The sequence below is a fragment of the Ammospiza caudacuta genome, chromosome 3, assembly GCF_027887145.1.
Source record: "Ammospiza caudacuta isolate bAmmCau1 chromosome 3, bAmmCau1.pri, whole genome shotgun sequence".
Lineage (NCBI taxonomy): Eukaryota > Metazoa > Chordata > Aves > Passeriformes > Passerellidae > Ammospiza > Ammospiza caudacuta.
In genome coordinates this window covers 68,148,308-68,162,997 of record NC_080595.1, presented here as the reverse complement: position 1 = coordinate 68,162,997, position 14,690 = coordinate 68,148,308, and the positions used below count along the sequence as shown (strand labels likewise).

Below are 14,690 nucleotides of genomic sequence, written 5' to 3'. Positions count from 1 at the left end.
TGCTCCTAAATGGCATTTAGCTTTGCCCACTTGTGTTGTGCAGAGCATGAATTGTAGCGACTGACCGTCACTGTGCTTATTGCCTGCCACCTCCCACTGCCCAGCTTCCCTCTTTTCATTAGCAGGCTCATTTTCTACCAAAGTACATTTGGTATGCTGAATTTTATTGACAAAAAAAATCCTAGAAACTTATTTCAGTGGTAGAAATTCTATACACTGGCATTAATTAAGAACAGCATCTTAACAAGTACACAGAGTACTGACAAAAATTTGTGAGTACAGCAGCTAAACCAGATTATGCAGCAGATTCCTGTAGTTACTTCTGGCAACACACGTAAGAAAAACTATAACCAGTTGAACAGATATATTAAAAGACTTTATTCACAATAGAGAAATTTTTACAAATATAAGTTCTTAAAAATTAAGCATCTTGATCTATTATGTTATTCCATAATTTCAGTTTATATAAAGATGATAAGACTAAATGGAATATGTACAAATCAAAACCAATTTAAATACATGATAGAAATGGATATGTATGAAGTTACCATAGAAACAGTGAGCTATTGGGCATTGCAAAAAATCTGTGTATAACCAACACATATGCAATATTTATCTCACAAACAATCAAAAATTTTTTTCCCTGTGAAACAATGTTGGTGCCATTTAAAGGGCTCTACCTCTTGGGACCCAACATATGTAGATTTAAATGCATTATTATGCTACAAAGAAGTGGAAGAAGTGTGGGCAGTGCATTTATGTAACGATAATGTGTCCATGTCACTGTGTTCTCCCCCCGCCACCTCCCCCCAACAATGAGCAATTTCTTTTGCTCTTATGAATGACTGGGAACACAAAGTCACCATCACTAGCCACTTCCATGAAGTGAGTTAAGTGAATGGGAATTAAAATGCACGTTACCTTACTGATCTAACAAGCAGTGGTAAATATGGACTGTTCAAAAATGATTGCTCTAACTTTGGTGTTTTGGGGTTATTTAAAAACAAAAAGAAAAGTTGATATATTCTCAGTTTATGAAAAGTTTTTTTCTTACAGCTGGCAGATCTACACGTTGTACAATCTTCTCGTCTACTTACATTACTTTACAAAAAGTACAGTATAGTGCAGTTTGTACATACAACCTGAATACCAATACCACATCAAATTTGTGCTCTTTCAGATCATCCTAACTCCCACGCGAAGGAAAATTCCACGCTATGAAATGTCCATTTTACAAGGAAACAACCATGATGCTTATATTTAAGTACATGAGACCCAATGCACATAGAGCTGTGTGACTGGAGCCTGCTTTTGAAACAAGGAGAAGACCTGTCTGGTTCTCTGCTCTTCCCTTCAGCTTGCTAAGTACCAGCAACATCACCACAGACAGCGGGGGGAAGCAAACCTTGGTTAAGAAAACCATGTAGAAAGTGGCTTAGAAAACACACTTCTCAAAGACTGTTTCTGTCTGAGCTTTTGTAGTTATTTAATTGAGATGAGGTCTAAAGCAGCACATACATGTGAGGGGCAGTAGCAGCAGGTGACCCACTAAGCATAACTAAGAAAAAAAATATTTTTACATGTTAAAAAGAGAAAAAATATTTTGGTTTTATTCCACAGCTATGGTGATTCAGGGGATGGAAAAAAATCTCCTTTATAAATACTATTTATAAAGAAATACAATTAAGTATAGTCTTCCAGCGGTATGAATTCTGGAGAATCAAAAGCAGCAGAATTTCTGATTTTCAACAGAGGAGAGAGTCAAGACCTCATCCTTGCTTGGCTGGGTTCAGAAACCTGCTGTGCCATGAGGGAATCCATGCTTTAAAAAAGAAGATAAAAATTTAAAAAAACAAAGTTTTGAGCCGCTGTGCCTGGCTCTGCGTGAGCTGGCTTTACCTGCACATCCATTTCTATTTGTTCTCCCAGTGCTGGGTGGCCCAGGCTCACCAAGGTGCCCCAATAACTCTCATGCAGGAATGGCCAGCTCTGCCAAGCTGTGCTGGAGCATCAGTGGATCCTTGCCTTGTCCCCCACACCAGCGTCTTTGGCAGCTTGTGGGGCACGTGCCATCTCCTCTGTCAGCAGGGGAGGCAACAGGCAGCGCTGTCCTTGCAGACTTGAGGGCAAGCTCTAGCTGCTATATATAAAAGTGTAATTAGTTATTTTTGGCTTCTGCCTAAGAAAACCTCCACTGCAGACCTCTATCAGCATAGAAAAAATGCACTCTAAAGCTTAAACAAATGTGTTCCCTCAGCTGTGATTAGCAATGCTGGACATGTGAGCTATCTTACTAAATACCATTCAAGAACATTACTCTTCAGAACCAGGTTTGTTCCACTGCAGTCCAATCAATGAATAATGTTCTTTCTCAGAATGGGAAGCCAGGCTTTTTCTACCTGAAATGTGTGGAAGTCATCCCATCACTAAATGAAAACAGGTAGGCTTAAAAATCATGTAAACCACTTCAAACCAAGTAGAAACAGGAATTAATTGTGCCTCATTTATTTTTCCCTTTGGTGATGCCACAGAGCAAAACATTTTTGGCAAAGCTGTTACCTTTCTTAATAAGCCAGGCCTCTACTCGAAGGAATATTTTTTAAGCCCATTGCATTTCTGTTACTTAAGACAAGGCAGTGTTGTCAGAAAGTTTTAGTTCAAAGCAGGATAACTTCCTCTCTGAATTACTTCACTTCTTTTGAGGAGGCAGGTTTTCTTCAAGGCATCTGAACACCCAAGTTTATTCACACAGATATATCAAACTGCTTTGTGACAATTAACCACCAAGCCTGGTGTCAAGTCTGGACCTACCTAAATCTTTGCAAAAGTAACAGAAAAACAAACAGACTGTATCTGATATAATCTGAACTTGCAGGAAAATGTTGTTGAGTGGATTTTTTTTTGCCAACCAACCAAATGAAAGCTACTGGACTAAATATATAAAGAAGGCTAATAGTCCCTTTCTTAATATGAAATGATTACCTTATTTTACTCCATAGTAGCTTGACTAAAGACATAAGAATAACACCACCTAGAAAAGGGAGGAAACAATTGATTCTATTACAATACTCTAATCAAAACCTGAAAAACTAAGGTCTGCTAACTAATGTGCTAAATCCATAGAAACTATTTTAATCTAACTTCAACTTATACTGCAGTTTCAGAGTTGGGTCTGCATGAGATGAAAGTACCCCTATGTCGACTTCATTGACAGTGAAATACATCAGATACTCCAGCAAGTAATGATAGACCCGCATAAGAAGAGGCTGTCACAGTCACAAGATTTGTCCTGGATGACACACAAAACAAACTAACATAGAACATAAAAAAAAAAGAAAAAGAAAAAGCTCTTTATACTTAATTCAATATGGCTTTTTGCAACATGGCAAAATATTACAGCTTAAAGCATACATCTCCTCACAGAGGAGAGAAGAATTTTGCAGTCAAATTAAAAGCATAACAGGAAACAAGAAACATGCAGACCTTCTGCTTTTTTTAGCCAAAATGACACTGCAGCCTAACAGAATCTGGGAAGATACCCTATTTCACTTCTAAGAAGGTATTAATCTGAATTAGAGGATTAAGGTTTTATCATAATTAATTGGGTACATTCATAAAAATTTACTGTTAAAGAAAACAGACTGCAAAACACTTGATTAAAAAATTTAACTTAGGAATTTAAAACCAAATCATGTGCCCTAGTCCTGGAAACGTAAGGAATGAAACAAAGTATAAATTAATCTTCATCTATTTCTGGTTTTCTTCTTTATTCCCATCATCTTTGTGAAGAACAGGGAGAGGATGAGCCTCTGTGTTGAAGACCCAGTGTTCAAATGGAAGAAGATCATCTTCAGAAAACAGCAAATACAGGTACCTGGCAAGAAAACAAAAAAACCCAGGAAATGAGACCACATCAGGGAAGTGATTTTCAGGAGAACACATAATAATTCATTTTTAATTTACTTGAGTATTAAACTTCCTGTTGAGATGGCATGACTGATTTTTTCTTGCACAGCAAAAAAAAAAGCAAACCCAGAACTGAAGAGATCAAAACAAAAGTTTAATCTCATTAAAAATTTAGGAGATGTTGATAGATAATGAAAGCATTTGTTTTTTTCTCTTAACAGGCCCTGCATGCTTTCCATGGAAGTTTTTTTTTTCTTCTTTTTCTAAAATTTTCAAATGAAAAGTATGCTCTATAAGCCTGTTATGTTCTCTGCCTAGTCAATTTGTTTCATTAGTGCTGGCATATATAATTAGATCCTATCAAAGACAGGAGATGCAATGTCTCAAAAACTATCAAGTACCTTTATCAGAAGTAAAGATAATTTGCAGAAGTCAGGGAATTTAGATTATTGACACAGACTGGAAAAAAAAAGGACAATTTTGCTTCCTGCCACCTAAGAAGAGCTCTGCTATTTCACTCAGATTTTGTAACGTGAGAGTGTCAAGGGTACTAATGATAAATACTTATCTGTAAAGATGATACACAGAACTACTTCACATTAATGAAAGTCAACTGTCTCAACTTACTTGAGTGTCTCTGAAAGGAAGAAACTTTGCTGCACATCATCATGGCTTTCATGATTGTTATACACATCTCTAAGGCCAGAATAGCCGCCGTCGACTCTGCAGTGTTTTTCCAGCGCCTGAAACAGAGATCACCCAAATCCGTGGGATTAACAAAATAAACATGCCAGTTTTTCTGTTTGGCAATAAAACTAGCAAAAAAAAAAAATCCACAAATTCCTTTGATAAAGAGGTGAAAACTTGGTAAAGGTCAAGATAGAAAAACTCTTTAAATAAAAAGACATAGGCATACCTGTCTAATTTCATATTCAGGAAGAGAAGCAAAATAATAAATTAATAAAAAGCGAACACAAACCGGCTTTCAGAAGGAAAGACGTATGGTATGAGGATTTAAAGACATATGGATTTTCACTTATATTCTTTTTCTTCTTTATAATAGGAGTAACAATAGCCTTTCTCTCCCAGTCTCTCAGCCTTTGGAAATTGTGTTACCTATAGCTTTTCTGGTCATAGTTTGGTACTTAAAATGATTGTAACATGATTGTACACCATACTAAAGATCAGTCTTTTTCTTAGCTCCTGCAAATCCCTTCCAAAAAAGGAAAGGCAACTCTTCATTTTCTGTGTAAGTTATATGGCTTCTCTTTTCAATTATTTAATTTTTCAATGGGAAACCACTGATATTGGGCTCTGACTGAATTTCTCTTGTGCAGAAGTCATATTTTTCTTTGCTACCTCTCTGAAAAAGCTTTTTCTATTACACAGGCATAGATAGAAAGTCAGGACTTAACACAACATAATTTAGCTGTAACAGTAACAATGTATTTTTCTCTAGCTAGTTTCCAAACTCTTTATTCAGTTAAAAGGTGTAAAACAGATGACTGATTCCTATTTCACAATAAAAAGGAGTACATAGGCCATCTTTTCTGCCCACAGGAATGTCCTATATTTATGAAGGAGAAAAAAGATCAGATGAAAAGTATATAAAAGGGCAAAATAGATGCAGTGAGACTATTTAATAAATTTTGTTGCTTTTTAAAAATTAGGTGTTTGCAATAGAAAGGCGGTACCTATATGCATATATATGAGCCATAAGTTCTTTAAATATACTGCTATCCAATACCTTATTTGAATATTGGTTATCTTATCACTACTATATTTAAAAAATTAATTAATAGGGTTTTTTCTTTATAATTTATGTATTTAACAAGGCTACAAGTATTCTTACTCCATTCATTTTTCCTCACTTTTACAACAACTCTCTGGTATCAGACAGTATAAGGAAGGAGTAAAGAGAATTTAAGATGATTATATTTAAAACAATTCATTATTCAAAACCAAATTAAGAAAATGCTATTTAACCCTAGTAACTTCTTGCAATGAAAATGACAGTAAGGATTGTGGATGGCTGCATTCACTCAGGACCACACTACTGTGAAACAAATTGTTTTCTGTGGAGATGGCATTGGAACAACAACTTTCAGGCAGAAACACCTGGGGCTCTATCCCCCCCAAGAGAGAGCCAGGAGATAACTGGTTCCTCCCTTTCTGAAGTTACTACAAATACCACTGAAGTGAGTACAGGATGAGTAGATTTTATTTAGGGAAAGATGCTGCATTTCAAAACACACAAGCTAAAAAAGCAAGGCAGAGGATATATCTAAGCCAGGCAGAATAAATATTTTCTGAAGACAGATGGGACTAAGAGTCACTAATAATTACTGAAGTATTCATCACCTTCCCCTGCTCTAAAGGCTCTTTAAGATCTGTGTTTTGCTGTGAGTGGATATCCTAAATGTCCTTGATTTTTCTGGAGTCCCTGTAGCTGTGTGCACACATTTGGCTTGCATGTCAGGCTCTCCTTGGTTTTCACTGGAGAGTAAGCCTATCGTATATTTAAAAGGGATTTTTCTCCAGAAGAGATCCTTTAAAGTATAACAGCCTATTTGTCTTTTCTTATGTGTCCTTAGGTTCTTTAATTTTCCTGGACACTTTTACTAAATGACAAATACACTTAAGTTTAAAGAAGTAATTTCCTCTGGCTGGTATTCCTTCCCTCTTGTATACTTCAACCTGCAAGGAATTCCAAATTCTGCATCTGTGTCTGGATTTTCAACGTCAAACAAATGATGATGCTTTTTAAGGCACAGCAGAAGCAGAACTTGAAGGATAAGGCTACTGTGCAAGGAAATATCTGCATTCTAAACAGGATGAGGTAAAATAAAAGCAAATTGCATTTACCATTTATGTGCTCTAATGTACTTTGAGCATTCTCTGAGTTCAGAGGCATCATAAAGGTACTTGGAGGCACTGCTATGATGTAAACTAAGGGGTTAACTTGCCCCATGTTTGCCTTCTGGCAGTATCTGCTTGATGCAAATATGAAGCATCTCATCCCTCAAAGCTACTTTCCACCTAACTAAAGGAACAGGACATCCACCTGCAGGATTAGTAGGATAAAAAGGCTCCAGGTTGTCAACCATCCTGGCAGTGATGGGCTTTTGTGCCCTCTCCTGCCATTTGAGAGCACATGATGTTCACAGTGATAGGGGTAGTGGTGGGCAGGAAGAAACGATCAAGCACATTTTAAATAAGCAGTTCTCAGGAAATGAGGGTGGCTAGGATCAGTTATGATACCGTAATGGAAAACATCAAGCACAGTGAAAACTGGCTGACAGTCTCAAACTATTATAAAGGGGAAAACAAAGGAAGTGATACAAATTTAAAATATGTGCCACATTTATGATGCAGAGAGGGAGGCTTTCATGAGCTAAGCTGATAAAACCTTTCTGACTCAGTAACAGTGGATATTGCTGGTGGTCATAACTGCATTTTCTCCAGCTGCCGAAGTACATACAAAATTATCTTGGACTCAAAGCAGCAAAGAAAATTCACAAAGAAAAAAAAGGACAGGCAATAGCATATTTTTAGTCTATAAAGTTAGAGAAAGACTTAAGAGACTTGTCAGAGAGTTTAGAAGTCATGACTCTAAACCTGCCTCCTTTTCTACTACAAAGGCCCTGGAAAAAAACCTAATGAGTTCTCATCGCCAGAGTAATGAGTTGAAAGTGGACATGAAACACATGAAGAACAACTTTTTTTTGGATAAAACCCAAATGGTCCGATCATTAGTTTCCTCTTTTTTCTTGTTTAAATCTCAGGTTCCCCTTTGTGCAACAGGTATTGATAATTAAACCAATGGCCCTCAGTGGTTGGAGGTTTCCCCAAGGACAGAATGGATCAGGTGCTCTTTGGGGCAGCATTAAGGAGCAAGAGGGAACAGAATTTATGACATAGTTATGGCAAGCTAGCATGATATGTGCTGTAACAAAAATAATACTGTATCAGGTGGAGCTGTACAGCTATAAACACCAAGAGAGAACGGAAAGAAAAAAGATTTTAAACCTACAACTGACTGCATAAGTTCTGGAAAGCTGCAAGATTTGTTTTTGTGAAACACCCAACTGCAGGTTTGGAGAGTGGAAGATGTGCCCTGGGCAGAATGGGACCAGCTGCATCTCCCACACCCATCTGGTTGTGTTGGAGTCAGATTGAGAATAACCACAAGAATGTTAAACAAGGGACACGTGGGGAGTGAGAAGGAGGTAAACAAGTGTACCAACCTGAAAGAAACACAAACAAACTGAACCAAATGGGTAAAGAATAATAATAAGGAAAACATTTCAATTGTTTATAACAATGTTATCAGTGTGGGCAGTAACAATGAGTCAGGAAAAACATCTCCTGGAGAAGGAACAGTTGGCATTGCTGAAGCCTGATGGGATGACTTCCACAAACAGCCATTGTAAATATGCCAATTATAATCTGCCTGGGAAGAGTCCAGTAGTAAAATGTGTGCCTATGGGTGGTGTTAGCAAAGAAGAAAGTAAGGGAACAGCCTTCTAAATTAGAGGTTTTAAAACCCAAATTGCTTTGGAATTAGTAATTCAGAAGCATATTGTTTCAGGGCCCCCCAGAGCCAACACCTGAGGGAGGCAAACACAATGCCCTAAAATAACTGCTCTCTACCTAGCTGAATACAGTGCTCAATGCAGGCATGGAACAATTGTGAATATTCAGGCAAGAAGTTTAAGAGTATACTACTATTTTTAAGAGTTTAAGAGGTAATACTACTACTCTTTTTTGGAAAGCAGATTTTGCTTTACATTTAATTTCTGGAGGATATCTAATTACCTGACTTGAAATAACCTTTTTTCCACAATGCTCAACAGCATTTGCACAACATTTCTGATATGATCAATATCTATACAGTGAATACTGAATGCATTTAGAGATCTTAGTTGCTGTGGAGGGAGTTGGGTTTATGGGGTCATAACCCAGTAACAGCTCTCTAGTAGGGTCGCTTAGGGATGAGAAATTGGAGGGCACAAGTTTACATGTTCTACCCTCAGAGCAGAGCAACCTTCTATAAGTAATTGTGTAAGCCCCTCCAAGAAGGTTGTAATCACACATTTCTAGAAACAAGGTGTTGGGTAAACTGAAAAACAGGACATTTTTGAAATCCTGGAAAGCAATACCTCTGCACAAGAGAGGTCACTGTCAACAAAATACTGCAGAGAGTTTTGATTTTTTTTTTTCATTTTTCTTAAGTACACAGAGCCAGAAAAATAATGTTCTTCTGCTTGCTGTATTTCCTGTCAGATTTCAGCTAATTTAGCAAGGGCAATGTCAGTGTGAGGAGGACAGAAGTGAACTCCAGAGAAGTGTAATAACGACCCATACCTCGAGGATAAAACCTGGTAAATCTAAAGGCTCTCAACCTTAAGAGTAAAAGTGATTAACTGCTGAAATAAGGTAAACAATAGATTTGGCAAGCCCACTCTTTGCAGTGCAGACCAGCTGCCCTTTTGGAAGGCTTGTGCTAGACAAACACAAATAGCTAGGTTCAGCATGATTGCTTGAAGCTCAAAGGCCAGTGGCACAAAAAATTCAAATCCATAAGAGACTGCTGTCATTTAGGGAGTTTTGTCCATATAACTTATGTTTCTTGAAAGTGACATGGTTTTATGTTTGGTACTATCTAGTCCTTCATCCTGGTCTTTGTCACCTTAATTGAAATCACCTTCATACTATTACTGAAAATACATTTCATAAAACTTATTTCCATATCCAAGGCTCAAATCTGACACATGTATGCATTTTCCATTCACATGCAGCAACACCCAACATCTGGGACAGTACATCCGAATATGACCCCTAATCCTAGAAGTATTTAAGATGGAGAAATAACAAGGTACTTTTCTATTATACAATATCAGCATTTTTTGATTTTGTCAAAATGTCATCTATTTGGCAAATGAATTCCTGGAAATCTGAGTTGATATCCCTGATTTAAAATAAATATTCAGCTTCCAACTGCTGAACAATGTCCAGCTATCATTCAATAGCTCACTTAACAATATTACTAGGATTTAACAACAAAGAAGTCCAATAGAACATTACCTCAACAGCTTCCCATCCCCACTCCCTGTACTTTGGATCATGAGTGAGGCGCCACATGTACATGTAGGTCTCTATGACTTCTGGTCGTAGGATGTAGTATTTTTCATTTTGTCTTGTAGCAATGGCCTCAACACCACCATCAAACCTGAAGGCTTCTGGTCCCAGTTTCATTCCTAGCCAATAAAAAAGCACAGACTAAAATAAAGGCATTAAAAAAGGTTTCAAATTATGTAACCAAATCAAACTCCCCAAATTACCAAATCAAGCTAGGCTTTTATGTGGCACAAAGCCAGGTTACCCAGAACAATATAATTTATGAAAGATACTGCAGTTCCTCCTGGTTTTGATAATTTATAAATAATTTGGAGTAGGAGAGAGCTGTTCTTCACCAATGCCTTAAATGGCAGTTTCAGTTTGAACAGTGATGCTAACATTTGCATTCTGGAAGACTTTGTGTAACTAGCAACAAGTGAAATTTTGCCTAAAAGATGAGGATATTTACTTTTCTATATCAAACTGGAAAATACACTCTGGGACATGAAATGCTGCCAGGGTTATTTCTATAAGAAGATGATAAAATCCAAAGAAATTTCCTGTACAGAAATCCACTTTCTTTGTGCAATTCTATTATTTGCAGCATTGCATCAACAGGACTGAGTACAAAATATTCTTTTGTGCATAAAACATGAGTAATACCTATGTTGATGCATAAACGAACAGAGTCCTTCTATTTCTCGTATTCAGCTATACAGAAATTGGCATAATGAAAGAACCTTGTTAATTACTGTTACGTAATTGTCACGTCAATTACTACAGTGAGGAGATACACTTCAGGTGCACAGAAATTATTTACAAAACAGAGCAGCCATTTGAAAAGCTACTCTTAAAGCAAGGCAGCATTTGCTCAGAAGGGATGAACACTTCTCACTGTGCAACAATTTTCATTCAGCTTTATGCAAAACCACCAGTGGCTGCCTTCATGGGGGCAAGCAGGGCAGCCAGACTCTGCAACGTGGTACTCACGCGTGCGGTCGTAGGATTCATGGCAAGTCCTGGCAATTTCAGCACCCAGCTCGATGTGGTGGCCTGTCTTGTCACTGGGGGCTCCATCTGCTCCCAGGGCAAACATGCCCCCAGCAAAACAAGTGAGGTGTCCCATCTTGTGTTCCAGCAATCCGCCCTTCCACTCGGCGATGTACGTCAGGCCCCCGCTGGACTTTCGGATGAGGTGGGTCTCTATGGCCTGCAGAAGGACACCATCTCAAACCAAAGGCCATTTGGAAAAGTGCAAAGGACAAAGCTGTCTTGTATGCTGGTTGTTTTTGCTCTCTATTGCCTTTGCTCACAAAGTGCAATGGATAATAGGAGCCAGCATAACTTCAAAGTCAGCCAAACCAAGGCAGATGAGCAGACATCAGTAACGATGACTAATTTTGCTTCAACTTCAAGCAATTTACAGGGTATGTTTTATAAAAATGTTGGAAAGACCTACCAAATACACTTCAAATTTTGAAATATTTTATTTTTTCCCCCTTTTACACTGAGCAGTTTCAGGTAATTTAGCATTCAATAGTAATTTAACTTCCAACAGTTATTAGCCATCACTTTAGCTTCTATATTTCTCATTTTAACTCTGACTTAAAGGAGGTGGTTATTGATATAATTTCATGTAAATTATATGCAGCCATAACTCATATTCAAAACACATGACTCAGTGTGTGCAGTGAATGATGTTAGGCCTCTGAATCTAGATGGCATTCCCAAAGTCCAGTGAGTTTCCCCTCCCAAACTGAAATCCTCCACTTATCTATCAAGAGCACGGTCTCACTGAGATCTCTGGAAAAAAAACCATAAGCAGAATAAGAATACACAAATCTAGAGGGAACTGGAAGTTGATGATGTTAGCAATGTATGGTCACTAATTACAAAATCCAGGAAGGCAGCCTGCTATTGTGGGAGGAACAGAATTAAAATGAGAGAGAAGATGCAGAAGAGCACATTAATTAGAAGCCCACAAGGAAAGTAAGGTATTACTCTTTAAAAGAAGTAATGGAGAGGAGAAAACTCTGTTACACATTCAGCTATCCATTAGTGCTCTGGTTGTCCTGTTGAAATCATAATATCCAGAAACAGTACTCAACATGCATTATATAAGGGAAAAACCATTAAAAAATATCACTACAGAAAACTATTAACAAAAAAGCCAGAATTTAAAAAAAAAATTATGAAGAGAAAGTAGTGATTGTAGTAATGCTTTCCCCCATTTAAGCATTTGTAAAGGTTGTTCCTATAAGCATGAAAAATCCTCTCTAAATTAGAAACAGCAGAATAACTGCAGTTTTTACATACTGGGGTTTTTTTCTGCCAAGAACATAACATTGAAAACTATACTTTATTTTCCAGTAATATGAGTGCAAAGCACTTAGTAAGGATGTTTTCTGCCCAGATCCAGAGCCACTATTAGCTCAGAAAAGTCCTCCACCCCTTGTTCTCACCCTGATTGCATGCTTTTACTACTAGGTACCTACTGGAAAACATACCTAAATTTTAAAGCAGAAGTAAATAATGAAAATTCCTGTGCTTTAAACAAATTCTGCTTTTAAAAATCCTGTGTAATTTAACCTATAAAAAGAGGAATTAGATATGAGAGGGGAAAGGTAAGAAAACACACAATAATTTTGCAGGAAATAGCTTTCAGACCTATTTGGGCATTCTAACAATAAGCTACCTAAAACCAAGATGAGAAAGGAAAAACTTTAATGACATTTCATCTAACCTTTCAGCAGGGTATCTCCCATCTCACCAAAACAACAGTTCTAAAAATAGGCAAAAACTCTACTGGTCACTTAGCTGTTGGATCAGAATTTATTTAAAAAGTAAGCAACCATAAAAATAGATTGATAACTAAATTTACCTATGTTGCATTTTATTTGAAGTTACAACTGAAAACCAGAATGAAGTATTACTGTATCTGCCTGACATAACAGCAATGATGCACTTTTGAACTATATATTAACTAGACCAGAGTTGATTCTTGTAGTATAAAAATGGATTTTGTGATACCAATTAGTGTTAGAACTTTTTTTCCTCTCTTTTGGCTCAACATTAAAGTTTAGGATAAAAAAGGATGACTTCTAAGAGTTTTTAAATTATTCTAGGAAACTGGTGTTAAGAAACTAACAAATTGATGTTGATTGATACCAAGAATGTCGCAAAATAAAAATATATTTCCAATTTAAGTATTCGTGTTTAGTAAAGCAAATCATCTCTGTTTTATAAATGGGGCCTATTAAGAACTAGTACATATCTCTATTAAAAGTTATTTTCTTATGTAACCATCTTATTTAAAGCTATTTTTATGAGGTAGGTATTAGATATATTATAGACACTCAGACTGCCTTGTCATGCTTTGTACCATCCTGGGTCCCTGGGTGCCTGATAACACCTTTGCAGTGTGTATGTCTTTGTTAAGAGCATGCTAGGTCACTCTGCATTTTTAGCTAGACATGAAAGCTGAGGTTTAAAAGCAGGATAGGAAGGAAGGGTTATGTTCCTGTAGAGGAAGGCTATGTGCTGTCTGCAGTGCTTTGGGTGCAGTTCTGGCAGGGAAATCAAGTGAGTAAAACAAATTATCTTAAAAGGAGAATATGTAGTGTGGTGACAAAGATCCACCCAAGTGAAAAAATCTGTCTGGTACAATTGATTCTGAATTTCATACTTAAAATAAACTCATTTTTATTTTGATATAATTATGTACTCGCTTCAAGAGACACATCTATTGGAATTGCAGGTCTATTTCAACTTGCTCCCCAACTACAAATAATTCCTTCCTGCACTGTTTTCAGATCAGGTGGAGGGATGTAGCACCTCTCCTATGAGGAAAGGCTGACAGAACTGGGATTGTTCAGCCTGGAGAAGAGGTGCCTTTGAGATGACCTAACAGCAGCCTTCCAGTACCCAAAGGGAGCCCACAGGGAAGATGGAGAGGAACTTTATACAAGGGCATATAGTGACAGGACTAGGGGGAATGGCTTCAAACTGAAAGAGGGTAGGTTTAGATGAGACATCAGAAAAAAGTTCTTTCCTGGGAGGGCGGTGAGGCACTGGAACTTGTAGCCCAGAGAAGTTGTGTAAGCCCCATCCCTGGAAGCTTTCAAGCTCTGAGCAAGTGAAAGGTAGCTACAAATGTATGTTACCAAAGAAAGCAATAGCAGATGCCACCTGGGAGTGGGAAAAAAAAAATGAAGCAAAAAAATGGAGACAACCTGATTTGAGGCTGTAGTGGACAGAAAAGGAGGGGAAAACTAAAGGTAAATAAACATTTTATGGACATTTAGAGAAATACATTTACTGCATGTAAAGCTGGTGTGGTATACAATATGTCATGCACCCATAAGCTCCTAGAGCCAGAGTAACTTTTTACAGCTAATACAGTTCCTGGCAATTTTTCTTTTTTAGCTTTCACCTAAGGCTTTGCTTACATACCTCATTGTAGTAAAGCCTTCAGCCAAATTACCTTTTTCTCCATCTTGTGGGAAATTATTCCTTCAACACAACAACTGTATAAATGCTTGTGCACTCCATCAGAAACACTAACAGTGCTTTTTACAGTTTGAATTGTGACTCAAGTGCTCCTTGCATTACTACTGGCATCTTTCTCATGAGTCTGCACGTTAAAATCATGGCCTTGCCTATCT

At 37.4% G+C, this 14,690-nt stretch overlaps 1 protein-coding gene across 2 annotated transcripts in view; it reads right to left on the bottom strand.

Annotated features, from left to right (window-relative positions):
• Positions 1-354: 354 nt before the first annotated feature.
• Positions 355-14,690, bottom strand: part of MAN1A1 (mannosidase alpha class 1A member 1) — a 139,500-nt gene continuing 125,164 nt past the window's right edge. Inside the window, exons 9-13 of one of the 2 annotated variants that reach the window (XR_009274539.1) lie at positions 11,017-11,236; positions 9,994-10,166; positions 4,534-4,649; positions 1,900-3,874; positions 355-1,822 (exon numbers count right to left, since the gene is read on the bottom strand). Coding sequence is in view for 1 of the 2 variants with exons in the window: in XM_058801355.1 (XP_058657338.1) it covers positions 3,748-3,874; positions 4,534-4,649; positions 9,994-10,166; positions 11,017-11,236 (636 nt within the window). In the remaining variant the exon portion in view is untranslated. Of the gene's footprint in view, positions 3,875-4,533; positions 4,650-9,993; positions 10,167-11,016; positions 11,237-14,690 lie in introns of both variants that reach the window. The other variant, XM_058801355.1, reaches the window with a different exon arrangement.